The sequence below is a fragment of the Saccostrea cucullata genome, unplaced genomic scaffold (genome assembly GCF_032062105.1).
Source record: "Saccostrea cucullata isolate Sc308-1 unplaced genomic scaffold, CSIRO_AGI_Scuc_v1 ctg262, whole genome shotgun sequence".
Classification (NCBI taxonomy): Eukaryota; Metazoa; Mollusca; class Bivalvia; order Ostreida; family Ostreidae; genus Saccostrea; species Saccostrea cuccullata.
The window spans coordinates 188,883-216,848 of record NW_026925668.1 but is presented as its reverse complement, the minus strand read 5'-3'; the positions used below and the strand labels follow the sequence as shown (position 1 = coordinate 216,848).

General features: G+C 35.2%; 2 protein-coding genes and 2 long non-coding RNA genes across 4 annotated transcripts; all 4 read left to right on the top strand.

Annotated features, from left to right (window-relative positions):
- The first annotated feature begins 43 nt into the window (after nucleotides 1-43).
- On the top strand, nucleotides 44-24,395 carry LOC134269574 (uncharacterized). Its single transcript, XR_009992606.1, has 3 exons — nucleotides 44-183; nucleotides 22,455-23,620; nucleotides 23,657-24,395. It is a non-coding gene; the product is annotated as an uncharacterized LOC134269574 (long non-coding RNA).
- Nucleotides 5,372-6,738, top strand: LOC134269573 (uncharacterized). Its single transcript, XR_009992605.1, has 4 exons — nucleotides 5,372-5,578; nucleotides 5,655-5,880; nucleotides 5,955-6,141; nucleotides 6,481-6,738. It is a non-coding gene; the product is annotated as an uncharacterized LOC134269573 (long non-coding RNA).
- Nucleotides 16,239-21,911, top strand: LOC134269572 (uncharacterized). The gene is made up of 2 exons (XM_062751777.1): nucleotides 16,239-16,476; nucleotides 19,275-21,911. Exon 2 carries the CDS (start codon nucleotides 19,288-19,290, stop codon nucleotides 20,941-20,943), a length of 1,656 nt encoding a protein of 551 aa, XP_062607761.1. The 5' UTR covers nucleotides 16,239-16,476; nucleotides 19,275-19,287; the 3' UTR covers nucleotides 20,944-21,911.
- Nucleotides 24,396-24,820: 425 nt separating the features above from the next.
- LOC134269565 (uncharacterized) lies at nucleotides 24,821-27,966 on the top strand. Its single transcript, XM_062751767.1, has one exon. The coding sequence runs from the start codon at nucleotides 24,938-24,940 to the stop codon at nucleotides 27,701-27,703; it is 2,766 nt and encodes a 921-aa protein (XP_062607751.1). The 5' UTR covers nucleotides 24,821-24,937; the 3' UTR covers nucleotides 27,704-27,966.

Below are 27,966 nucleotides of genomic sequence, written 5' to 3'. Positions count from 1 at the left end.
CTTTATATTTTAGATTTTTTTTTTAATCATTTACAGTTTAAATAGGTGAAGGTAATTTATACATGTACAAATCCAGGCTTCAATTTTTCTTTGCATCGTTTATCATTAAAATTGAACAGGATTTGTAAAAAGAATTTGTCCACTATATTCGTTTAGTCTCTTACTATATCTGACGGCCACTATGTATAGAGCTGCACACTTAACACTTTGTCACTGTTCAGTGTAATCAATCGTCACCAGTATAGATGGACGTATGCCATACAGCACTCGATAGCGACAGAATTAGTTCTTCAAATGCAGGAGAGTAAAATACCAAAGGGACTTTTAACAGTTGCACAAATTAGTGCAACATACAAACAAACGCAAATACACGCATCTGCAGTGTCAAGAAAGGTAATGCAAGATGACCAGCACGACCACGGGTCGCCATTTAATGCCGACACCTGTGACAATTAACGAATGCGAAGAGTGTACAATGGTGCTGATATCGTAGATAGTAAAATCTAAAATGGCGTACGCGTATTTACGATACTTGTTCAACTTAAACTTTATCTATTCTATAAAGTAAAGACAGAGAAACATTAACATTTTTATATAAAAAATAACTTTTTTATAATATAGTAAATTTGAAAGTTTATCTGTGAGTTTCATTTTATATATTGTATATTGGTGTGTGTATGTGTGTATGTTTTATGTCCTGTTCAGTGATTTTTAGTTTATCTATCACTGTGCATCGTCGGAAATCCAGGACTGAATACGCTTCCTTCCTCTCTCCATCATATGGGTGATGGAGAGAGGCGCAGAACGTAATTACTCGTGGGTTTCCGACGATATCACTGTGTGTCTATGATTTAAGTCCAGTTCAGTTTTTTTTATTTTTCTATCACAGTGTGTCTATAATTTATGTCCTGTTAATTTATTTTTATTTTATTTATCACTGTGTCTATAATTTATGTCCTGTTAATTATTTTTATTTTTCTATCACTGTGTGTCTATAATTTATGTTCTGTTAATTTATTTTTATTTTTCTATCACTGTGTGTCTATAATTTATGTCCTGTTAATTTATTTTTATTTTATTTATCACAGTGTGTCTATAATTTATGTCCTGTTCAGTGATTTTTATTGTTTCGGTGAAAAGTTGTCATGTTACAGGTACCACTGTAAGCTCTCTGCTCTTACCTGTTACAGGTAACGTTGTTAGTTGTCAGTTTTCAGCTGATACAGGTACGCTTTGTACATACAAGGTGTCAGTTATTGTCTGTTACAGTTGTACTGTATACCCATTGTAAGATATCAGGTGTTACAGTTACCCATTGTAGGATGCCAGTTCTTGCCTGTTACAGTTACCCATTGTAGGATGTCAGTTGCATGTTCTTGCATGTTACAGTTACCAAATGTAAGATGTGAGGTCTTGCCTGTTACAGTTACCAAATGTAAGATGAGAGGTCTTGTCTGTTACAGTTACCCATTGTAGGATGTCAGTTCTTGCCTGTTACAGTTACCCATTGTAGGATGTCAGTTGCATGTTCTTGCATGTTACAGTTACCAAATGTAAGATGTGAGGTCTTGCCTGTTACAGTTACCAAATGTAAGATGAGAGGTCTTGCCTGTTACAGTTACCCATTGTAGGATGAAACTTGGAGATAACGAACAGTATTCCATATCAAAAGTCTATAAAACAATACAAATTAGTAGCAGAGCAAACACGGACCTTCAAGAACACCAGAGGTGGGATCAGGTGCCACGGAGGAATAAGCATCCCCTGCCGACCGGTCACACCCGCTGTGATTACCTTGTCATGATCGGGAAATAACAGAAGAATCTGTCGTCAGTTCAGTGTATGAATGATGGACTAACAATTAGTTTGAAAAACGTCACTCAGTATTTGTCTCAATGATAAATTGTTTTTGCTGTCGAGGTCATTGTATCAACCATAGAACTTACGAAATGATGACTTTAAACGAGGCTGCTGATATTCTTGTTTAACCAAATCGTCAATAAATTACCTCGTTTTAGAAATTGTTCATACGAGGAACATGCTCTTGCGTATCGAATCAACTGAGATATATAAACTACGTATGCAGGTGATGAAGGTATATTGCTGCATAAGTAAAGGAAGTTGACGACAGAAAAGTTAAAGTCATCACGATATAGAGCTTGGTTGCACAGGCACTTGTTTCTGTAATAAATTTTTGACCCAAAGTATAAGGATAACACAAGGTATCTAACTCCAATTTACACCGAGTACCCCCTCCCTTAGAATCGCGCTCATTTACACTTTCAGAGGAAATGCACGGGTTAACTGTTTATACCTATGTCTTCTACGATAATTTATCTACACAACCATATCTGACATGCTTGTCTTTATTTTCTTTTATCTCCGTAATCAGCTTCAAAACTCTGCTCGCCGAGTGGAAAGTAAAACTCAGCTATGGAATGGTATGCTCTAGTCTCGGGCAAACAATTAGACCTCGAATTTGATTGGCTAAAAATCTGTTTCTGAAATTTCATAGGAAAAACATCGTAGTGTTTTTATTGTAAATAAGACACTATGAAATTTTATTTATTCAATACAATATATAAAATCTGGAATTGAATTTTTAAACCCACGCATTCTTTAATTTTTCTTTTTGCCTGAGATTAGCACATACCGTTTTATGGTATAGTTCGACTTTTCTACTCGGCGAGTAGAGTTTTGACGCTGTTTACGGAGATTAAAGAAAACAAATTAAAGCCAAGCAAGTCATATATAGTTGTGTAGATAAATTATCGTAGATGGCATAGGTATAAACAGCTTGCCACTGCCTTTTCTCTGAAAGTGTAAATGAGTGTGATTCTAAGGGAGGGGGTACTCCGTGTAATTTGGAGTTAGATACCTTGTGTTATTATTATACTATGGGTTAAGATATATTCCCAAAACAAGTGCCTGTGCTTGGTTGTTAGATTACCATTAACGTCTTTTTCAAGTAAAATATCCAAATATGAAACAGATGTGTCTGACTCTTGGCATCTTTAATCACAAACTCACCGGGATATATCGTATCGACACAAGAATGGAAATTACCATTTCAATTGACAATACGTCATCGATGTATCTAAATGTCGCGTTGAAGGCCAGAGCAAGTGTTTTCTTCTTTTCACGCACGGGATTTTGGACAAATTACTTTAACTTTTTAGACTTTGAGAGCAATACTCGATAAGTACTTAAAATTCCATGACGCCCAGAGATCATTTATAAAAATGGAAAGCTGTTTATTTTCATGGCTTGAATCCAAATTTTGTTGTTAAGTTATAAAAGGCTTACTGTTACCCATTGTAAGATATCAGGTCTTGTCTGTTACATTTACCCATTATAAGATGTCAGATCTTGTCTGTTACAGTTACCAATTATAAGATGTCAGATCTTGTCTGTTACGTTTACCCATTATAAGATGTCAGGTCTTGTCTGTTACAGTTACCCATTGTAAGATGTCAGGTCTTGTCTCTTACAGTTACCCATTGTAAGATGTCAGATCTTGTCTCTTACAGTTACCCATTATAAGATGTCAGATCTCGTCTGTTACATTTACCCATTATAAGATGTCAGATCTTGTCTGTTACAGTTACCAATTATAAGATGTCAGATCTTGTCTGTTACGTTTACCCATTATAAGATGTCAGGTCTTGTCTCTTACAGTTACCCATTGTAAGATGTCAGGTCTTGTCTCTTACAGTTACCCATTGTAAGATGTCAGGTCTTGTCTGTTACAGTTACCCATTGTAAGATGTCAGGTCTTGTCTGTTACAGTTACCCATTGTAAGATGTCAGGTTCTGTTACAGTTACCCGTTGTAAGATGTCAGGTCTTGTCTCTTACGTTTACCCATTATAAGATATCAGATCTTGTCTGTTACTGTTACCCATTGTAAGATGTCAGGTCTTGTCTGTTACAGTTACCCATTGTAATATGTCAGGTTCTGTTACAGTTACCCATTGTAAGATGTCAGGTCTTGTCTGTTACAGTTACCCATTGTAAGATGTCAGATCTTGTCTGTTACAGTTACCCATTGTAAGATGTCAGGTCTTGTCTGTTACAGTTACCCATTATAAGTTCAGATCTTGTCTGTTACGTTTACCCATTATAAGATGTCAGATCTTGTCTGTTACAGTTACCCATTATAAGATGTCAGGTCTTGTCTGTTACAGTTACCCATTATAAGATGTCAGGTTCTGTTACAGTTACCCATTGTAAGATGTCAGGTCTTGTCTGTTACAGATACCCATTGTAAGATGTCAGGTCTTGTCTGTTACAGTTATCCGTTGTAAGATGTCAGGTCTTGTCTGTTACAGTTACCCATTATAAGATGTCAGATCTTGTCTGTTACGTTTACCCATTATAAGATGTCAGGTCTTGTCTGTTACAGTTACCCATTGTAAGATGTCAGGTCTTGTCTGTTACAGTTACCCATTGTAAGATGTCAGGTCTTGTCTGTTACGTTTACCCATTATAAGATGTCAGGTCTTGTCTTTTACAGTTACCCATTGTAAGATGTCAGGTCTTGTCAGTTATACAGTTACCCATTGTAAGATGTCAGGTCTTGTCAATTATACAGTTACCCATTGTAAGATGTCAGGTCTTGTCTGTTACAGTTACCCATTGTAAGATGTCAGGTCTTGTCTGTTACAGTTACCCATTGTAAGATGTCAGATCTTGTCTGTTACAGTTACCCATTATAAGATGTCAGGTCTTGTCTCTTACAGTAACCCATTGTAAGATGTCAGGTCTTGTCAGTTATACAGTTACCCATTGTAAGATGTCAGGTCTTGTCAGTTATACAGTTACCCATTGTAAGATGTCAGGTCTTGTCTGTTACAGTTACCCATTGTAAGATGTCAGGTCTTGTCTGTTACAGTTACCTATTGTAAGATGTCAGGTCTTGTCTGTTACAATTACCCATTATAAGATGTCAGGTCTTGTCTCTTACAGTTACTCATTGTAAGATGTCAGTTCTTGTCTGTTACAGTTACCCATTGTAAGATGTCAGATCTTGTCTGTTACAGTTACCCATTATAAGATGTTAGGTCTTGTCTGTTACAGTTACCCATTATAAGATGTCAGATCTTGTCTGTTACGTTTACCCATTATAAGATGTCAGATCTTGTCTGTTACAGTTACCCATTATAAGATGTCAGGTCTTGTCTGTTACAGTTACCCATTATAAGATGTCAGGTTCTGTTACAGTTACCCATTGTAAGATGTCAGGTCTTGTCTGTTACAGATACCCATTGTAAGATGTCAGGTCTTGTCTGTTACAGTTATCCGTTGTAAGATGTCAGGTCTTGTCTGTTACAGTTACCCATTATAAGATGTCAGATCTTGTCTGTTACGTTTACCCATTATAAGATGTCAGGTCTTGTCTGTTACAGTTACCCATTGTAAGATGTCAGGTCTTGTCTGTTACAGTTACCCATTGTAAGATGTCAGGTCTTGTCTGTTACGTTTACCCATTATAAGATGTCAGGTCTTGTCTTTTACAGTTACCCATTGTAAGATGTCAGGTCTTGTCAGTTATACAGTTACCCATTGTAAGATGTCAGGTCTTGTCAATTATACAGTTACCCATTGTAAGATGTCAGGTCTTGTCTGTTACATTTACCCATTGTAAGATGTCAGGTCTTGTCTGTTACAGTTACCCATTGTAAGATGCCAGGTCTTGCCTGTTACAGTTACCCATTATAAGATGTCAGGTCTTGTCTCTTACAGTAACCCATTGTAAGATGTCAGGTCTTGTCAGTTATACAGTTACCCATTGTAAGATGTCAGGTCTTGTCAGTTATACAGTTACCCATTGTAAGATGTCAGGTCTTGTCTGTTACAGTTACCCATTGTAAGATGTCAGGTCTTGTCTGTTACAATTACCCATTATAAGATGTCAGGTCTTGTCTCTTACAGTTACTCATTGTAAGATGTCAGTTCTTGTCTGTTACAGTTACCCATTGTAAGATGTCAGATCTTGTCTGTTACAGTTACCCATTATAAGATGTTAGGTCTTGTCTGTTACAGTTACCCATTATAAGATGTCAGGTCTTGTCTGTTAGAGTTACCCATTGTAAGATGTCAGGTCTTGTCAGTTATACAGTTACCCATTGTAAGATGTCAGGTCTTGTCTGTTACAGTTATCCATTGTAAGATGTCAGGTCTTCTCAGTTATTCAGTTACCCATTGTAAGATATCAGATCTTGCGTGATACAAATACCCATTTTAAGATATCAGCAGCCCGTTTTACAACAGGACTTACGACTTAAGACCAAATTTAATTCTTTATATAACTTTTTTATATAATCACAATAACGAAAACTAATTTAAACTTTTTAAAAGGAATGTTGTAAGATATATTTTACACAAACAATTTCAAAGAGAATTATTAATTTTGCAAACTTTTACAATAATCTGAAGTTTTTGGTCTTAGTCGTAAGTTCTTTTGTAAAACGGGCCCCAGGTCTTGCCTGTTACAGTTAACCAAAATTCCATGTTTTTTTTTATATCAAAATGTATGCAAACTGTTATCAAGAATGACTTAACGATGTTTGATCCTGATATTCAAAGTCTTAAACTTTCTTTGTCAAGTATATTTTTAATTTCTACACACATAGCTTAATTAAAAATCAAATCAAAATATGGGGGTCAATATGCTTCATTTGGCGCTACAGTACATTAAATATGACCATTTTGCACTGAAATATACGTCTTAATAAAACAATTACATCTTCAACGTCTTCCCTCTTATATTTCTATCCAAATAAAGCATGGAACAAAATAAACTATAAGTATATTTAATTCAAATTGCTACGCATAATCAATTATTTGACCTTTCTGCACTCATGAAATGTGATTTTTCTGGTATTAAAAATTTAATAAGCAAGAAAATTATTTAAAAGTCTTAAACTTCTGCTGAATTTAAACAAATAGGTCAAAATTATCTTCAATTTTCAGAAAAGAACAACAAAAGTGGGGTTATATGATGTAAATTTTTAGATATTACGAAAAATTTGTCAATTTTCTGTTAAAATTGGCTCAGCTTTTTTCTAGATTTTCAGAATATATTTACTATATTTGTCATAATTCGTCAAAACAATTCATAAGAAATAATTTAATAGATATTTTAGAACACGTACAACACAGTTCACTGCAAAAAAACAGCTTTGTGTGCAACCAGCATGGAAAAAATAGGAATCTAAAATTAACAGTACGTTTAAAGTTCAAAAGGGATAAATTGATAATTTTCTTCTAAAAAACCTGCCGCCACAAAATATAGTTCCTGGCTTAATCCTTCTTGAATGGAATTTTATTGCGGTTTTTGCAATGGATATAGTTTAATTTGCATTGAAGAACCTAAATTCAATCGACTCAAAAGCACAGGATTGTTAAAATTGAAAGGAATTTGATGCGAGTCCACAGACAAGGTTTGGATCTATGGAGATGATGAAAAAATGAAACAGTTCGACAGACTTGGCAACTTGCTAGATTGCATAACGGCGATTTCGGGGAATAGTCAAAAAGATATTGTGAATGAATATGGCGATGTGACTTTTTCTCACATAACGGATGAATGTGTAAAAATACTCCGAGAAAAACGCATACAAAAATTGGTTGACATGAAAGGCTGGATTCCTTATGGCCTTTGTTTCAATGCATACGATGATTTGATGGTCTGCATGAGACGAAACGACTATTCAGAGGGCCGAGTTGGTATATATTTGGGAGAACAGTTGAAGCAAGAGATTCAATATGATGACACCAACAAGCCATTTTTTTCAACAGGCCGGAACAACATGTATATCACCGAAAATGCAAACGGGGACATTTGTGTATTCGACTGGAACGCCTCGGCTGTCATCGTGACGAAGAAATCCGGGGAATTCCGATTTCGGTACACCGGAAGTCTCTCTCGCAGCTACAAAGAATTCTATCCACATGGAATAGATACCGACAACTATTGTCGCATTCCTGTTGTTGATCGCAACAATGATTGCGTCCACGTGATTGACAGGAACGGGAAGTTCTTACGCTACATCAACTGCAGTTTGAAAAACCCCTTCGTTCTCAGCATTGATAGTGACGAAAACCTTTGGGTTGGAGAGTTTGATGAGCAGAAAATTAAAGTTATTAAATATCTGGACTAGTTATATACGCAGTACTTTCGTACGGAATTTTATGATAGACTCAAGAAACGAACCTGTAGTAATACAGACTCGATTCACCAAGGTCTTAATGATATACTAGTATAACAACATGAGTGTCAATGCCAAAATTCAACTAAATCACCTATTGTGCGAATGACCATGAAAAATTTCCACTATATTTCATAACTAATGAAATAAAATTTTTGTCAGCTCTTATTGAAAAATTGAATTTTGTTTGTTTTTTTTTTCTTTTTTGGAGTTGTTTTGAATTTAAAATTGCGGATAGAGAAACTTGGCACGGCATACTCACTCGGCAAACCTCGGACAATTCGTATTTCATCTTGATGAAGGTGGCGGAATCAGCCGAGGTTTGCTGAATCCTTGGATACTGTATAATACAAATCAACATCAATCATTGTTAGGTACTTCACATTTTAACCTCCAGTATTCTGAATGTGTTGTGTAGGCTACAGATATGATATAAATATTTGTTTTATTGTGATTTATACTAAGTTTAATTTATGAAAAACTTCATTTTATTGAAAGTTTCAGCTGTATATTAACATCACATGGAAGTAAATTTTTAATGTTTGAATAATCTGTAAGAAAAGGATGCTGTTTTTCCGGGAGATATCGACAGGATATTACACAATTAGGAAAGGAAAAAATATTTAAAACAAAACTTGAGTCATGAAGGAAAAATTAAAATGTTTGAAGATAATTTAAACAAAAAGGGTGAATATGGCGATCTTTTTAAAACTTAACAAATATGCGAATTAACACGTTCACTCGGGAATTCCAGAGGTGGGATCAGGTGCTTGGGAGGGGAAAGCATCCCCTAATGACCGAAAGACTAGGTCTCCGGAGACTACATTCATGTTGTCAATGAGGATCTTCAGCATCCTTTTAATATCAACTTCTTGTGTACTTATGTGTAAATTCAGAGTGATCTTTAATGAAGTAATTTTGTTGATGCCAGCCAAAAGATGTAAACATTTTCCTAGTTCTGTATTGATGATAATCAGACAATTAACACCCTATTTCTATTAGGATAAATTGTTTAAACATTTCGTGTGATAGGTAAACCCATATGATATGCTTCATTATAATAAACTTATTTTGTTTGTTTGTATATTGTTTAACCTCCCTCTCGAAAATTCTTCACTAATGGAGACGCCACCACTCGCCGGTGGAGAGCTGCAATTTTTGTCCTATACTCAGCACTCAGGGTCATAGAGCAGGGAGGGATCTTTTTCGTGCCAGCACCTACTACGACATAGGACCTCGGTTTATATGGTTTCCCCCGAAGGGCCGGTCTCCACGTCCCACAGTGGGAATCGAACCCACGACGTAAGGATCAACTCCAGGTTTGCATTGAGGTCTTTTAAAAGAGAAACAATATCTGAATGTTTCGTTTAAAATCGTCAATTTGCAAGTTCTATAGTTGATGCAATGTCAGGAAATAAAATCTAGTCGAATTATTTTAGTAAGGCCATACACTGTCATGATGAAACAGAAATCCCCATACGTCGAGCATTCTATGAAAATTATCAATTTTAATTTAAAACTGTATGTCATTGTTAAACTCTTAAGTATTATTATTTTTGTAAAACCACTTTCACCAGAAACACCGGCTATCTTATCTAAGTTGCTGGTTTTTCCTTAATCAAGCAGTAGACTTTAGCATATCACGCACATGTACAAACGAGATGCATTGTGCAACGAAAGTACTCATCCGCACTTCTTGTGTCACCTTCCGATTTGTTAGGTTTTCGTTAAGATCTGTATCGGCTTTTGGCTGTGTGTTAGTTATCACCGAGATTTTTAAAGTTTGTTTTCTAGGACCCCTCCCAAAAAAAGAAACAAACAAACGAACAAACACAGAACTAATTTCAATGTTAATTGTCGTAGATTCAGTTAATTTAAAAGACGTTACTTTTTGTTAAAAGAATGAATGGTCATAGAAATTTTTTTTCAAACCTCATATTAAAAAAAAAATGTAATGCTAGTATGACTTCTTGGGGAATAAAATACTGCAATGCACATCCTTAATATGAATAGATGAAGTCAAATTTGATCATTGGGTCCGTTTTGTCTCCCAAGAGTATTCTTGACTTCGACACAACTGCTTGAAGGAAAGATAAAATTCCACCCGGAAGATAAATCCTTTTGGTCTTTGAAATTTTAGTAAATCTGATATCGAATACTAGAAATTAACGAAACATTCTTCAACAACAGGCCCATGGACCAACGCTTGCCCGAGTTACTTTAGCCCTGCTGTTCTTCGTTAGATTTAATCTTTGTGAAATGCCTATTGTGTCCCCGCACTACCCCGGGGGTCATGGTTTTAACAACAAAGAAGCTACGCAACCTCAAGATACTTTCACATACGTTTCAGCTTAGAAAGCAGCCCCCCTTTTTTTGAGAAGATTTTTCAAGGACCCAACCCTATTTTTGTCTATTCTCGATTATCTCTCCTTATGACAGGCCTGATCCTTCAATTTAACAATTTAAAGTCCTCTTTGCTTCAAAAAGAATGCGTTGTGGTAACTTTGGTTAAAACTGGCCCAGTTGTTTAAAGAGGAAGATTAAAATGCGAAAAGCATGCGGTACTAGACGGACGGACAGCTAGACAGATCGACAGACAACGGGTGATCAGAATTTTAGCTCACTTGAGCTTTTAGCTCAGCTGAACTAAAATAATAATTATTCTATTTATTTTTTTATGCCCCCATATATAAGTCATGATATTATACCGAAAATTTGAGAAAATATTAACTTCCTAATTATATGTGTTCAAACACCTTTAATTTTTTCCAAAAACTTCCTTTCAAACATCAAAACCTAATAATTTCCTTAAATCAAGTACTGGTATTGTGTTTGTACAAGAGCTTCCCTTGTCCTCGTATAGGTCATGATTAAGATTCCTGTAGAAATGTTAAAGGAATTTTAAAAAATATTTATAAAAATAAATTAAACGCATGCATTTTCAAATATTATCATTAAAATTCCCATAACATCGACTGACAACTTAGTACGATGGTTGCCCCAGAAAAACGAAAACTTTTTGAATATTACAAATACTATTCAACCATAACTAATAATTTTTTGCAAGCTGTTGGAAAATCATCTTTTAGATATTTTGACCAAATTTTATAGGCCTGTGATGTCATATGCATGTAAAAACAGCATTTATAAGATGTTAAATATCGGTAAGCGGCGCACGACAATTTTTTTGTACAAATAGCATTGTCAATGAAGTTTCTTTGTCATCAGGCTATACGGCAATATAATGTCAAAATTTTACCTACACAAATACTCTATAATGTGGTGAACTCGTGTTCAAAAATTCATTTATTTGACATCATGAAGGACAAATATATGAAAATATGAGCCAGGCACTTTTAATTAGACATTGTTAGAAATGGTAATGTGGTAATGTGGAGCACCAAGTTATCAAGCAACTCTATGACTCCTCTTCATAGGGAAAAAGGATGTTAACGATGATAAAACACAAGCATAAGTATCGGAAACGTGTTTATCTCCGGTGGAAGGGATTCTTAAGTTGACTTGACTGGTTATCCGAACGAAGAGAATAGACCACTTTAATAAAGAAGTGAAAAAAAGACAAGAGCGGGACGTCGACGTCATAAGCATATGTGAAGACCGCTGTTAAACAATTCGAACAGTTAGGTTTATGATCGGTATTGTGAAATTGTCTATTAAAAATATTAACTTCGCAATTTTTTGGTAACAATAGAATATAAGATGTAAAACTTGTAAAACAAAATAAAATTCAGAACCGAATGTATGCTTCAATGAATGTTTTAAAGGCACAGTTTCCAGGACAAAGTCCACACTACGAGATACATTTTGGTCAACGTCCTCAGTGTTGCGCCAACAGCTGATTTGTTAGATTCGTTTACCTGAGAGGAAAGAAAGAGGGCGTATAAGGCGTGGACAATCACCCGCTCTGAGACAAAATGTTTCTCAATTTTCAAAATTCACAGAAAAGTTATATTTTTCTAAAATCATGTTCTCAGTAATGTCATCTTCAAAACATTTTTTATTTATTTATTTTACCGAACGACTTTTTATTTGATAAACCTTATTTCAAAGTTGACTGTTAAGAATATTTAGTAGAAAATGGATTTGATAGAGCTATAAAAAAATGAATTTTGAACATGAATGGGTCATGTCTCCATTCTTCGTTAATGTATAAATGGAAAAGTAAATGTGAAATCTAATTCATTCGTCCAAAAAATGGAATCTGAACCCATTCTATATGAAAATCGAAAAAATCTGAAAAAATGTACGCTTCAATTAACCCGTTCATTTAAATCACACTGACAGACGGCGATAATGCATATACTTCGTAGCGTAGGGGTTAAAGCAGTCGGTCTTGGACCAAACTCTGCGCTATGAAGAGAGTTCGAATCATACGTGAAGCTTTTTCTTTTTTGTTTTCCCATATCTTAAAAACATGAGTGAAAAATGAATTATTGATAAAATATTAAAACAATGGAATACAGAATTAAATGTGTAAAAGATTATATAAACAATATACTTTTGAAAAATACATCTTTTAGAATTGAGAAATGTCTTCTCAGAGGGGGATTGTCCTCGCCTTGTACGCATCTATTCTTTTTATTTAAACAGGCATTTCAATGAAATTTTTTAGGCATAATTCAAAAAATGTTGATGATGATGTTTGCCAATCTTTAATATTATTATCCTAGTGAAACAAAAGATATTGAAAATGTTCGCGTTTTTCTGGGACAACCCTCGTTTATTATAGACCCCTGATATGACTAGTTATTTATTACTAAGAAGCGTAAAATATGATAATGAGCTATATCAATTTTTAGCCAGAGGCATTGGATATTTTTTTCAAAATGTTGATCGGGCCATCTTTAAAAAATTGTTTGGTTGCATTCTCCCGACCGACGGACTAAAATGGCCCGAATCAAAACTTTTTTTTAAATTCCAGGACACGATATGTTTTTTCTTATTAAGGTCTTCCGTCTTCACGGAAGACCTTATAGTGATTCTATTGTTTCTTATTATTATTATTATTATTATTATTTTTCCGTACACCAAATTTTGTGCACGCGATTTCTCGAAGACTATTGGGTGGATTTTCATGAAATTTGCAGATATTATGTGTTATTATCTGAAGTTATTTTTTCCGAGAGATTTTTTGAAAATTCGCTTCTGGTGCCAAGTTATGGGACATTTTTCTGAATTTAAAATGACATTTTGTCTACGGTTAATCTCAAGAACGGTAGAAGATATAAATGTGAAACTTTCAGGGGTTATAGATCGTGATATATACTATCCAGGACACGACCTTTCGTTCGTCGTCGGTACTTCCTGTCGTTAGGAGAAACGAATTAAAAAAATTGTATTTTCTAACTTTTTTGTTTTTTAATATTTTTTATTTATTTTTGGAATGCTTATAGAGACCCTTCTATTGATGCTTACTATATAATTTGTTTGAATACTGATAAATCAAAACTCTAGATATCAACATTAAAAAATCTGAAGCGGGACCAAGATGGAGGCTGTCTCTGTCAACTCCGCCATTTCGCGAGTAGAGGTCTATGGAGGCAGCTGAGCGTTTGATTAAACCATTCTTACATAAGGATACATGAAATGTAAAAAACTACCTGGACTTTCACGTAGTAGTACGTTGTAATTACGTGTCAATCTTAAAACTTATTTCCGTTTCACTGCTTTAGTTTAACTGGGCTAGATCACTATGTAATGTGTACAATGTGTTAAATATACCTTCTTAGCGTCGAAATAAAATAAAGGCGATAGGAACGTTTTATTTATTTAATTTCATTGAAGCTATCACCTCTATTTGATAGATCAGTCCAAAGAAAAGGCGCGAATATTTACTCGTGGCGTTTGGCGTGAAATTATCAATAGTGGCCCGTCTTTTATAATTCTTAGACAGGTGTACTGTTGCAAATGTATACACAAGTATATTTAGAGCAGTGCTCCCAATAGCGTAATGGTTTGCGCGTTAATAGATCACGTAGTAATTACGATACAATTCTGAGTCAAACTAAAGATTTATTCCAGGGTCTTCTCAAACGTCTTCTGTAACTGGTTTTGGTTGGTTCTCAAAGTAGAAAAGGAAAAGACTAAATGTGCAAATGAGAAATACCTATTATCATCTGTTTTGCACGACAGAAAAACAGATCTTAAATCATAGTTATAAGTAATAGTTTTTCAAGAAACAATATCGATGCATGTATATAGTAAGTATAAAACGTATAACCACTGTTTTTCCCATGCACACTTGTATGATATTAAACGAATATAAAAGACAAAAATAAGAAAAACATTTTAATAAGATCGTCTAATGGAGTTTATATTAACATTCTTTTCTCAAAGATCTGAATCAAGTTATTGAACATAAATGGTATCTGATTCCTTGACTGTCGTAGAGCGAGGCATGTTTTACGGCGAAACATTTCAACCTTTTTATGAAAGTGTAACTAATCGGCATAGTTCACTTCTGAGAGGGGAAATAAAAAAAATTAAATTATAGTCATTTCACCTGCTTTTGTGTTACTTTTCTATAGAATGTGTACAATGTGTTAAATATATCTTCTAAACCTCGAAATGTAGGCTATGAGAACGTTCTTTTTTCTTAATTTCATTGAAACTATCACACCTGTTTAATAGATCAGTCAAAAGAAAAGGTACGAAGATTTAACGTGGCGTTTGGCGCGAAATTATGAATAATGGCACGTCTTTTATAATTCTTAGACAGGTGTACTGTAGCAAAAGTAATTTAGAGCAGTACTCCCAATAGCGTAATGGTTAGCGCGTTGGGGATAAAAGGGGAAAAAAGCGGATTGGATTTTCACGCTGGCGACCTGGATTCAATTTGTGACCAAAATTTTTAATCACTTCTCAGCTTGACTTTATGAGTTTTTTTCCAGAATCGGACGGAAGACCTCTCGTTGCTAGCAACGAGATCGTTTCTAGTTATTCCTCTTATCCTGTCAGCAAATATGCTGTAATTTTCAGGAAAAACGTTTTCTATAACACATGAAATAGATTTTACATTTACGTTTGCATCATTTAACGTTATTGTTAACGAAGAATGGAGACTTGACCCATTCATGTTCAAAATTCATTTTTTTATAGCTCAAGTAAACCCTTTTCCCTTTAAATATGCTTAACTGTCAACTTTGAAATAAAGATTATCAAATGATAAGTCGTTCAGTAAAAAAAATAAATAAAAAAATGTTTTGAAGATGACATTACTGAGAACATGATTTTAGAAAAATATAACTTTTCAGTGATTTTTGAAAATTTAGAAACATTTTATCTCAGAGTAGGGATTGTCCACGCCTTGAACGCCCTCTTTCTTTAACCTGAATCGGGAGAGGGAAAACAAATATTCTTTTAAATATGGCTTTATTATAAAGAGTAAAGTTACATAATTTTTTGTATGAAGCGAATTGATGAAAAAAAAAACAATTGGGTTCGCACGAATTAAGCTAACAACAGGGGAAAAAAAATCTCCCTACTGGAGACAGAGTTTCCGCCTTTTGCACTTCCCTGTGCAGAAAACAGGAAGCATAGTGTAGAACTTATAGTATATCAATTTTTTTCAATTGAAAATGTCCAATATTGAGAAGGAATATCAATCATATAGTAATGCGCTGGGGAATGTTAGGCTTTCTGGCAAGCAAACTGTATGATTGAAATGGAATGTGAATATAATTATAATCATGATAATGCTAAGTTATCATTCTAATAGTCCATTTGAACCATATAAATTACGAGCAGAACACAAATCTAGACATTTAAAACAGAGATGGGATCAGGTGACTGATTAAACTTCCCCTGTAGATATATTACACCTTCCTTTGCTCCCTGTCATGTTCTAGTAAAGGGGAAAATACAGTGTGAAAAAAGCTGTCAGTCAATATTTGACTGAAAGTATTAGTGATAATTTGTAAGAATGAAATCAACATTTCTTAAAATTTATTTTTTATATCAGTCACTGTTCCATCACCTAATTTTTTTTAATCAATTGTTGGGGGCATATGAATTCTGCCTGGTAGCCTCACTTCAACCTCAAACTCATGTCAGGCCATGCCGGGTCATGCTATGTTTTAGAGAGTGCACTTTTCCAACGTGGCGGAAGCAATTGTGCTTGCACATGCGGAATAACTCGGGTTTCAGATATCCAATTATTTATGTTATCGATATTTATAAACTGCGGACGTGTTGAATATCGACTACATAACTCTGTGCTGTAGCGTGGAATTCTACAAACATACGTACGTATAAGCTGATTATTAAGTTTAATTAAAGAAGCAAATGGATATAACTTGTATAATATAAGTGTATTCTCCTTCATTCAGTATAAACCTGCAGCATGCAGATGCAGATCATGTAGTTGCGACATACACAGTTCAACCAGGGGCGGATCCAGGAATTGAAGTTAGGGGGCGCAAGATTTAGGCAGGGGGTCTGGGGGCCGCCTTGAAGCCGCCAGTGGGTCCAGGGCAAAGCCACCCCCCCTTAAATCCGCCACTGTCAACGTTGTATTCTCCCTCTGATATTTTGTGAGCTAAGGTATTGAAAATACTTCAAAATATAGATATATTTCCATTTCTATTTGTTTCTCTGTGATAAACTACGTGTATTTGAAAGTTAGTAATGATCGAGTTGATTATTTGGCAATTCAACCGGAATGTAAATTTCGCAGGAGCGAAAGGCCAGGCACTGGGAGACAAATTTTATGTCGGAATAGACAGGGTGTCTGTTAAAGGAAAATACTAAAATGACCTTATATATATAAAATACATGGTAATTAAACTGTCTTGAAATATAAGCGATATTTGGGCGAGGGTAAGAAAACGTGATAGAGGGCGAGCGATATTTGGGCGAGGGTAAGAAAACGTGATAGAGGGCGATGCTTGCCTCGCCCTCTATCACGATTTCTTACCCTCGCCCAAATATCGCTTATATTTCAAGACAGTTTACCATGTATTTTATATAAATCGCGCGGCTGTCTTTGTGTCTGACGTCAGTGGGCATTCATGTAGATTATTGGAACTGACATGGGTGGCCTATGAGACAGCATTTATAAAATCTAAATTTACAATTTTATATCACAATGAACTGGAAATATGAGGAATCACTGTCTAGTTGGGTATGCAAATTATCCCACGTTACCAACTATCGATGATGCCCTCCTGGTATTCCCAACAAATTTGAAGATCTAAGCTTGGGTTAAGTTAGCTTACCTTTAAAATGAAACATATGGAGATAACGAACAGTATTTAAGTCCAAAAGTCAATACAATATAGGAGTAGAACAAACATGGACTTCCAAAACATCAGAGGTGGGTCCAGGTGCGATGGAGGAGTGAGCATCCCCTTCCGTCCGGTCACATCCGCCGTGTGGTCATCGTCATAATCAGGAAATAATAAAAGAAAAATCCATCGTCAATTCAGTGTGTAAACAATGGACTAACAATTAGTTTGAAGAACGCCAGTCAGCATTTGACTCAATGATAAATTGTATTTGCTGACAAGGTCATTGTATCGACCAGGGAACTTACGAAATGATGCTTTAAACGAGACTGCTGATATTATTGTTTCATTAATTAAGAAATAAACAACAATGTTAAAAAGTTATCTGGGAAACGAACTTTTAGTTGGTCACGTGATCAAATCCTGTGAAGCCCGAAGGGCTTCTCGGTAGATTTGAGCACGTACCAACTAAACATTCATTTCCCATTGAACTTTGTTGTTTATTACTTATATTTACATTTGAGACGAATACATGCATTTCGAGTTAAATAGCATTTATTACAGGAACAAAATATCACCTCGCTCTGTGATTCGGTCGCACTATGACCTCTGACCCCCAAATAACATTCACACTAAATTGAACATATTTTTCTCTTCAATAGGTTCATCTAAGAAAGATATTTGCAAATGTAAATATATAAAATTGTTTGTCAATATTTACCTCATTTTAGAAATCGTACATATTCGTAGTGCATGCTCTTGTGTATCGAATCAACTGAGAGATATAAACTCCGTAAGCAGGTGATGAAGGTATATTGCTGCATAAGGGAAGTTGACGATTGAAAAGTTAAAGTCATCACGTTTATCATAGCGCTTGGTTGTTAGGTTACCATTAACGTCTTTTCCAAGTAAAATATCCAAAAACAGATGTGTTAGACTTTGTGGTAGTTTTTATCTCAAGCTCATCGGGATATATTGTATCGACATAAGAATAGAAATAAGCATTGTTGATTGACAATACTTCGTTGATATACCGAAATGTCGAGGTGAAGGCTACAGCAAGTATTTTCTTCTTTTCAGGTAAAAGATTTTGGATAAAATACTTTAACTTTGTGGATTTTGAGAGCAATTCTCGATAAGTACCTAAAATTCCATGACGCCCAGGATCATTTATAAAAATGGAGAAATGTTTATTTTATGGCTTGTTGTTAGGTTCCCATAAAAGTCTTTTTCGAGCAAGTTGTCCACACTCATAGTATCATGTTTTTTAAGTTCACTGGGCTATACCGAGTCGAAATAAGAATTGAAGTATCTATTGTTACTTGACATCAGAGATGGGATCAGGTTCCATGGAGGAATCATCATTACCTTCCGATCGGTCACACCTGCCGTGTGCTCCTTGTCATGATCGAGAAATAACGGGAAAATCCGTCGACAATTAATATTCAGTGTGTGTAAATACTTGTAATAGCCAAACAATTAGAATAAAAAACGTCAGTCAGCATTCGACTTAATGGCATGAATACAACATGCAGTAGGCTTGCTAATAACAGGTTTGTAAACTATACTACTAATATACTATTCTATAGTAACCATTTTTGCTTAATTATAACGAGCGTTAAGTATCAAGACATATGACAATCCTTGACTATGCCTATCATGGATCTAATAGACCAGGTATATTTATTACAGAGAGTGGCTCCTATATTTCAAAGGGCTATCTCTTGAAAAGCTTTACTGCAATTATAAATATTCCACCCAAAAAATTCCTGTCTAAAATAGCGATTTGTTAATGCATTCCTTTAATTTTTTTTCAGGTACAAGTGAACGATGAGTGATGAAAACGCACAAAAAATGGCCCAAGATGCCGTTCGTTGTAGTCAATGTACAAATGTGGTCGTTGTTCATTGTAGAAGTTGTGGTCTTAACCTTTGCAGAGACTGTAGAAATAAACATTTAGAAAATGAGGCATTGAAGCATGAAATTGAGCCGTACAAGCCACAGGTTTCCTCTCCAGACAGATGTAGTGATCATTCGAAAGAAAACGTCCTGTACTGTCAGGATTGCACAGTTCCTATTTGCTTTCAGTGTCTTTTGGGAAACCATGAGGGTCACAGAACTGTCAATTTGTCCAAAATTACAACAGCAACTCAAAGCGTCGTCCAAAGCGACTTATTGGAATTAAAGCATTTCAAAAGTGAATATGAAAATGTTGTGCAGAAAATGATAGAAAAGTTTTCTGAGTACGCAGATCGCAATAAGAAAGAAGCAGATACTCTAGAAGAGTTGAGGAAAGCTTGGCATGAGAAAGTTGATGTCACGATAGACAAATTTAGAAAGGATGTTGATGGCATGATTAAAGAAGACAAGAAACACATGCAGGATAGCATCGAAGAAATTCAAGCAATTTTAAAACATGTGGAATTCTGCATTCAGGAAAACGAGAAACTTTTGAAAGATAACAACATCTTGAATCTCCTAAAGTACGATTCAATGGTCGAGGAATTGCGACTTGTTCCTAGTAGAATAGTCATCTTACCACCGAAAATAATTCCGTCAGATATTTCGGAAGAACAGATTATTAACCAGATTTTGACACTCAAACCCTCCAGTCGAACAACTCTACCAGAATTTGCCATAAGTAAAACCTGTGGGGTATCGGCTGTATCAGCCCGCATGTTACTGGAAGAACCAAAACCTCTAGCTATTATAAAAACCGACAGCGGAAAATTAAAAGGAATTTGTTGTGAATCAACAAAGGGAGTGTGGGTTTATGGAGATGATGAAAAACTTAAGCAGTATAGCAAACACGGTACTCTGCTGAATTCCATTATGGCGATTTCGAGAAATAGTCAGAAAGACATTGCGGTAAACAAACACGGCGATGTTGCTTTTCCACACATAACGGATGAATGTGTTAAATTAGTCAGAAAAGATCGCATCGAGAAGATGATAGAAATGATAGGCTGGATTCCATTTGGTCTTTGCTTCAACAAAGAAGACGAATTGATGGTCTGCATGCGACGAAACGACTACTCAGAGGCCAAGATTGGCATATTTTCTGGAGGCAAATTGAAAAAAGAAATTCAATTTGATGACAACAAAAAGTCACTGTTTTCTGTAGGCCGGAACAACATGTATATCACCGAAAATGGAAACGGGGACATTTGTGTGTCAGACTGGAACGCCTCAGCTGTCATCGTTACCAAGAAATCCGGGGAATTCCGATTTCGGTACACCGGAAGTCTCTCTCGCAGCTACAAAGAATTCTATCCTCATGGAATAGATACCGACAACTATTGTCGTATCCTTGTTGTTGATCGCAATAATGATTGCGTCCACGTCGTTGACAGGAACGGGAAGTTCTTACGGTACATCAACTGCAGTTTGAAAGACCCCTTCGTTCTCAGCATTGATAGTGACGAAAACCTGTGGGTTGGAGAGAACAGTGAATCGTGCATCAAAATTATTAAGTATTTGGATTGATACAGAAAAAATAGTCACTGAAAAAAATACCCTTTATCAATCTCCAAAAAATTTTGTCTTTATCTCGCATATGTGTGTTTTTAGTTTGAATATGCACTTACAAGTGTATTCATTTTCATAAGATGTTTTCGATCCATTGAGTAGGGGTTACGGTTCTTTAAATGGTAAGATGTTAGTGTTAAATGCATACACCCCTTGGTGGTACTTTTCACTATTGCATTTAACTGGATGCCTTTATGGAGCAGTTCAGAACAGATGATACAAAATTTTATTAAGTTGTTATTATACAAATACGATGAATAAATCTAACCGTGCGGATTTTCATTTTAGCTCTACTGGTCAGAGACCAGAATTAAGAGCTTATGCGATAGTAATGCGTCCGTTGTCCGTCCGTCTAGTTGTCCATCCGTCTGTCTAGCTGTCTGTAACCAATTTTTCAAAATGCTACTCCTCCTACAGTTTTGGTCAGATTTCAATATAACTTTGCACACAAGTAGACTATACTAAGATACATAATTCTGTGCATCGGTTTACGATTTCGATGAACGGGGTTGCCGTGGTTACTAAAAAGAGAAATTTCTGTTAAATGTATTTAAAATGCTACTCCTCCTACAGTTTTTGTCTGATTTCAAAATAACTTGGCACACAAGTAGACTGTACTAAGATACATAATTTTATGCATCGATTTTTTTTATTTCGATGATTGCCATGGTAACTAGGAATGGAAATATCTGTGAACTACTTTTAGAATGCTACTCCTCCTCTAATTTTGGTCTAATTTCAATACTACTTGATACACAAGTAGACTACACTAAGATACATAATTCTATTTATCGATTTTTGATTTCAATGAACGGTGTTGTCGTGGTAACTAAAAATAGAAATTTCTATAAAATAATTTAAATTGCTATTACAAATACAGTTTTTATTTGTTGATAATATAATGTAGCATGCAGATAGACTATTTTTGTTTTAATTTATTTTGATGAATGATCTTGCCATGTTAACTAAAATTGAAAATTCTTTAAAATTTTATTAAAAGCTATTCCTACGGTTGTATTCTTATTGCAATATTGCCAGAAATAGTGAATTAATCAAGGATCATTAAGGCATTTTTCTATTCATTGCTGTTTAAAGTTTCCAGTCCCAACTGCTACTTTTCTCTTAAATTCCTTTGTTATAAGACTAGTATTAACCAGTTGAGCTACAGTCTCGACAGAGACATCTGGTTCATTTAAAGTTTCTCAATAATGGGATTTACAGTGTCAAAGAAATGTAAAGCTATTTAGGTTGGTTGCAGGATGAAGTTAATTTTGAACACCGTAAAAAGTTTACACTTTCTTTATATTTTTATATTTTTAGAATAATTTACGATTTAAATAGGCAAAGGTAATTCATACATGTACAATCCAGGCTTTCTTTGCGTCATTAATCATTAAAGTTGAATACGATTTGTAAAAGAATTTGTCCACTATATTTGTTTAGTCTCTACTATATCTGAGGGCCACTAGGTATAGAGCTGCTCACTTAGTCACTGTTCAGTGTAATCAATCGTCAACAGTGTAGAGGACGTATGCTATACTACACTCGATAGCGACAGAATTAGTTCTTTAAATGCAGGAGAGTAAAATACCAAAGGGACTTGCAACAGTTGCTCAGATTAGTGCAACATACAAACAAGCACAAATGCACGCATCTGCAGTGTCACCAAAGGTAATGCAAGACGACCAGCACGACCACGGGTCGCCATTTAATGCCGATACCTTGACAATTAACGAATGCGAAGAGTGTACAATGGTGCTGATATCGTAGATAGTAAAGTCTAAAATAGCGTACGCGTATTTACGATACTTGTTCAACTTAAACTTTATCTATTCTATAAAATAAAGACAGAGAAACATTAACATTTTGATATAAAAATAACTTTTTTTTATAATATAGTGAATTTGGAAGTTTATCTGTGAGTTTCATTTTATATATTGTATATTGGTGTGTGTATGTGTGTATGTTTTATGTCCTGTTCAGTGATTTTTTAGTTTAACTATCACTGTGCATCGTCGGAAATCCAGGACTGAATACGCTTCCTTCCTCTCTCCATCATATGGGTGATGGAGAGAGGCGCAGAACGTAATCACTCGTGGGTTTCCGACGATATCACTGTGTGTCTATGATTTAAGTACAGTTTAGTTATTTTTATTTTTCTATCACAGTGTGTCTATAATATATGCCCTGTTAATTTATTTTTATTTTATTTATCACAGTGTGTCTATAATTTATGTCCTGTTAATTTATTTTTATTTTTCTATCACTGTGTGTCTATAATTTATGTCCTGTTAATTTATTTTTATTTTATTTATCACAGTGTGTCTATAATTTATGTCCTGTTCAGTGATTTTTATTGTTTCGGTGAAAAGTTGTCATGTTACAGGTACCACTGTAAGCTCTCTGCTCTTACCTGTTACAGGTAACGTTGTTAGTTGTCAGTTTTCAGCTGATACAGGTATACTTTGTACATACAAGGTGTCAGTTATTGTTTGTTACAGTTGTACTGTATACCTATTGTAAGATATCAGGTGTTACAGTTACTCATTGTAGGATGTCAGTTCTTGCCTGTTACAGTTACCCATTGTAAAATGTCAGTTCTTGCATGTTACAGTTACCAAATGAAAGATGTGAGGTCTTGCCTGTTACAGTTACCAAAGTAAGATGAGAGGTCTTGCCTGTTACAGTTACCCATTGTAGGATGAAACTTGGAGATAACGAACAGTATTCCATATCGAAAGTCTATAAAACAATACAAAATAGTAGCAGAGCAAACACGGACCTCTTAAATATCAGGGGTGGGATCAGGTGCAACGGAGGAGTAAGCATCCCCTGCCGACCGGTCACACCCGCTGTGATTACCTTGTCATGATCGGGAAATAACAGAAGAATCTGTCGTCAGTTCAGTGTATGAATAATGGACTAACAATCAGTTTGAAAACGCCACTCAGTATTTGACTCAATGATAAATTGTTTTTGCTGACGAGGTCATTGTATCAACGTTAGAACTTACGAAATAATGACTTTAAACGAGGCTGCTGATATTCTTGTTTAACCAAATCGTCATTAATTTACCTCGTTTTAGAAATTGTTCATACGAGGGACATGCTCTTGCGTATCGAATCAACTGAGAGATGTAAACTCCGTATGCAGGTGATGAAGGTATATTGCTGCATAAGTAAAGGAAGTTGACGATAGAAAAGTTAAAGTCATCACGATATAGAGCTTGGTTCCACAGGCACTTGTTTCTGTAATAAATTTTTGACCCAAAGTATAAGGATAACACAAGGTATCTAACTCCAATTTACACCGAGTACCCCCCCCCCTCCCTTAGAATTGCGCTCATTTACACTTTCAGAGGAAATGCACGGGTTAACTGTTTATACCTATGTCTTCTACGATAATTTATCTACACAACCATATCTAACGTGCTTGTCTTTATTTTCTTTTTTCTCCGTAATCAGCTTCAAAACTCTGCTCGCCGAGTGGAAAGTAAAACTCAGCTATAGAATGGTATGCTCTAGTCACGGGCAAACAATTAGACCTCGAATTTGATTGGCTAAAAATCTGCTTCTGAAATTTCATAGGAAAAACATCGTAGTGTTTTTATGGAAAATAAGACACAAATGAAATTTTATTTATTCAATACAATATATAAAATCTGGAATTGAATTTTTAAACACACGCATTCTTTAATTTTTCTTTTTGCCTGAGATTAGCACATACCGTTTTATGATTTAGTTCGACTTTTCTATTCGGCGGGTAGAGTTTTGACGCTGTTTACGGAGATTAAAGAAAACAAAGACAAGCAAGTCATATATAGTTGTGTAGATAATTACATTTTTTCGCGTTACGAAGTATAGCGAAAAATAATTGTCCTGACGACATGTAAACGAATACGAAAGTGTGGTGTTACTAAGGTAAAATTGTTATGTAGGTTTCAGCCAATGAAATGTCAGTATTGAGAAAACGTGTTCGATTGTATCTACGGGTGGTTAGTAAGAGTTCACTTTCTAGCGCACGCTTTCCCGAGCAAGTCGTGTTTTCGGTCATGGACGCCAGGCAGATACAGGGTGCAATTTCTGAAGAAGTTAATCGAGTTGTGTCGCGTCAACAGTCGGAATTATTGGACAATCTGAAAGATATGATGGATAGTCGTCTGACAGCGTTTCAGCAGAATATTCAACAAATTTCAACTTCCCAGATAAGTAAAATAGAAGAAAATCTTAATGAACATTATGTTTTCCGGAAAAAAGGAAACGAGAATCAATATAAACATGAGGCAAAAGTGCTTACAAAACTGAAGGAAGCAAGGGAACATTTGAACAGCGATGACGGTGTAGATTTAGCCAAAAGCAGCATAAATGAAGGTATTGAGCTGGTTAAAAATCGCCAAAAAGTCATTAAGTTAGCAGATTCGTCGCAGCTTGGTTGGAGAGTGGTTCAAGAGTATGAAGCCAATCCGATAGCAGACGATTCAGACGATGAGAAAAAGATGTACAGAGCGCAGATGAGGGCAGAGAGAAAAGTTTTCAACGGGAAGAAGAGATCTAGATTCGAGCCCTATCAAAAGAAACCGGCAACGGTTACTCGCATGGAGACTGACGAGAAGTCAACAGGCAGTGGAAAACCCGGCAGATGTTTTGACTGTGGGGCAAAAGGGCACTGGAGCCGAGATTGCACAAAGAAAGATGACAAGTCAAACAAGATAAGTGAAAACTTAGATAATATTTTATCTATTTCAAAATTTGCACATTTTGTTGATATGAAAAATAAAAAATCTCCAGTTGGTCGCTTAAGATCACACTATGACGAGTGGGAGAAAATTGGAACAGGTAAAACAGTCCTAGATGTTATAAAGACAGGTTATAGAATTCCATTCAAAACTAATCCTGTGGCTATTGAATTAAACAACAATAGGTCAGCGAGAGATGAGCCAGATTTCGTTACAGGTGAGATAAAAAATTTGCTAGAAAAAGGGTGCGTGTCACGAGTGTCTGAAAAACCTACAGTTGTAAATCCTTTCACTGTGGCTAAAAATAAAAGCGGTAAGCCAAGGTTAGTGCTTGATTGTAGGCATATTAATCCTCATTTACACAAATTTAAGTTTAGATACGAAGATGCTATAACAGCAAAGGAAATGCTTAAGATAGGAGATTTCATGTTTACTTTTGACCTAAAATCAGCTTATCACCATTTAGAAATATGCGAGGAACATCGACAATATTTAGGGTTTTCATGGAAAGAAAATGGAAAAGTGTCTTATTTTGTTTTTAATGTACTACCTTTTGGCATTTCAACAGCAGGGTACATATTTTCTAAAGTTCTTAGAGAGCCTGTGAAACGCTTAAGGTCAGAAGGTATAAAAATTATAACATTTCTAGATGACGGTATAGCTGCAGGCAGAAATTTTGATGAGGCATCAAAGGCAAGTAATTCAATAAAGAATCTTTTTCAAAATTTGGGTTTCTTGTTTGCAGAAGAAAAATGTAATTGGGTTCCAAGTCAAAATTGTTTATGGTTAGGTCTGCAGTGGAATACAGAAAAAGGTCAAGTTTATATCAGTGGTGACAGAATTCAACGTTTAAATTCTTGTTTAGACGCTTTACATTGCGAGGTACAGAAAAATGTATTTTATTTTCATGTAAAATTTTTGGCTAAAATTGTTGGTCAAGTAATATCCATGAAAGTGGTTTTCGGTGATATAGTTAGAATGAAAACAAGATATTTGTATTACTGTATATCAAGCAAAGCTAGCTGGGAATCTCAGGTAAAAATAAGTGCGGAAGCTTTGAAAGAAATTGAATTTTGGCGAAAAAGTGTGTCAACATTGAACGAAAATGGTTGTTCAATTGATTTGGTAAGCGCATCAGATGTATGCAATTTGTATTTATATTGCGATGCCTCAGATGTAGGCTTTGGTGGCTATTTTGAAAGTTTGAATGACAGAGATGAAAATGTGTTTATGGGTAGTGTAGTTGGAAATTGGACAGAAGAAGAAGCAATACAAAGCTCAACATGGAGAGAACTTGAAACTGTTAAAAGGGTTATGAAAAGTAAAGTCAATATCATTGAAAACTCAAATTTAAATGTAATTTCGGACAGTAAAAACGTTTCAAAAATTATGCAAGTTGGGAGCAAAAAACCATATTTACAAATTATTGCAAATCAAATATTTGATACTTGCTGTGAAAACAGTATTCGGGTTTGCAATGTATGGAAGCCTAGAACTGAAAACAAAAGGGCAGATTTTTTGAGCCGTGTAACTGACATGGACGATTGGTCAGTTCGGGATGAGGTATTTGACATTTATGAGAAATTGTGGGGAGTTCATACTGTTGACAGATTTGCAACTCATTACAATAAAAAATGTGAAAGATTTAATTCAAAATATTGGTGTCCTGGTACAGAGGCAATTGATGCTTTTACACAGGTATGGGTAAGTGAAAATAATTGGTTAGTTCCCCCGCCCATTTTTATACCTAGAGTTATTAACAAAATGGTTGCAGAGAAGGCCTCGGGTACGTTGATTATTCCAGAGTGGAAGTCATCTCCATATTGGCCTTTGATATTTGAAGGAAACTGTTTCAAACATTTTGTAAAATATTATGATTATTTACTTAATGAAAAATTAATAACGCATGGCAAGAGTAACAAATCAGTATTTGCAAACTTTCCATTGAAATTTAAGATGTTGGTATTGAGGATTCAATTTTAAAATTGACAGTAAGTGCGCAAGATTATTTAATATATGTATTCTAATGGCACTGAGTATTTTTTCCAGGATTAGGAGTGCAGTTACATGTAAACAAAGCAGTTACTGAGAGTGGTATTTCATTGGGCAGCAAGTTGGGATCTTTTAGTGAGCATATGTGTGGATATCTTTTATCATCGAAGAGTGACGGAACCAACAAGGCATACAAACATAGTTTTCAACGATGGAAGAAGTTCATAAATGAGCATGAGCAAAGTGAAATTCCA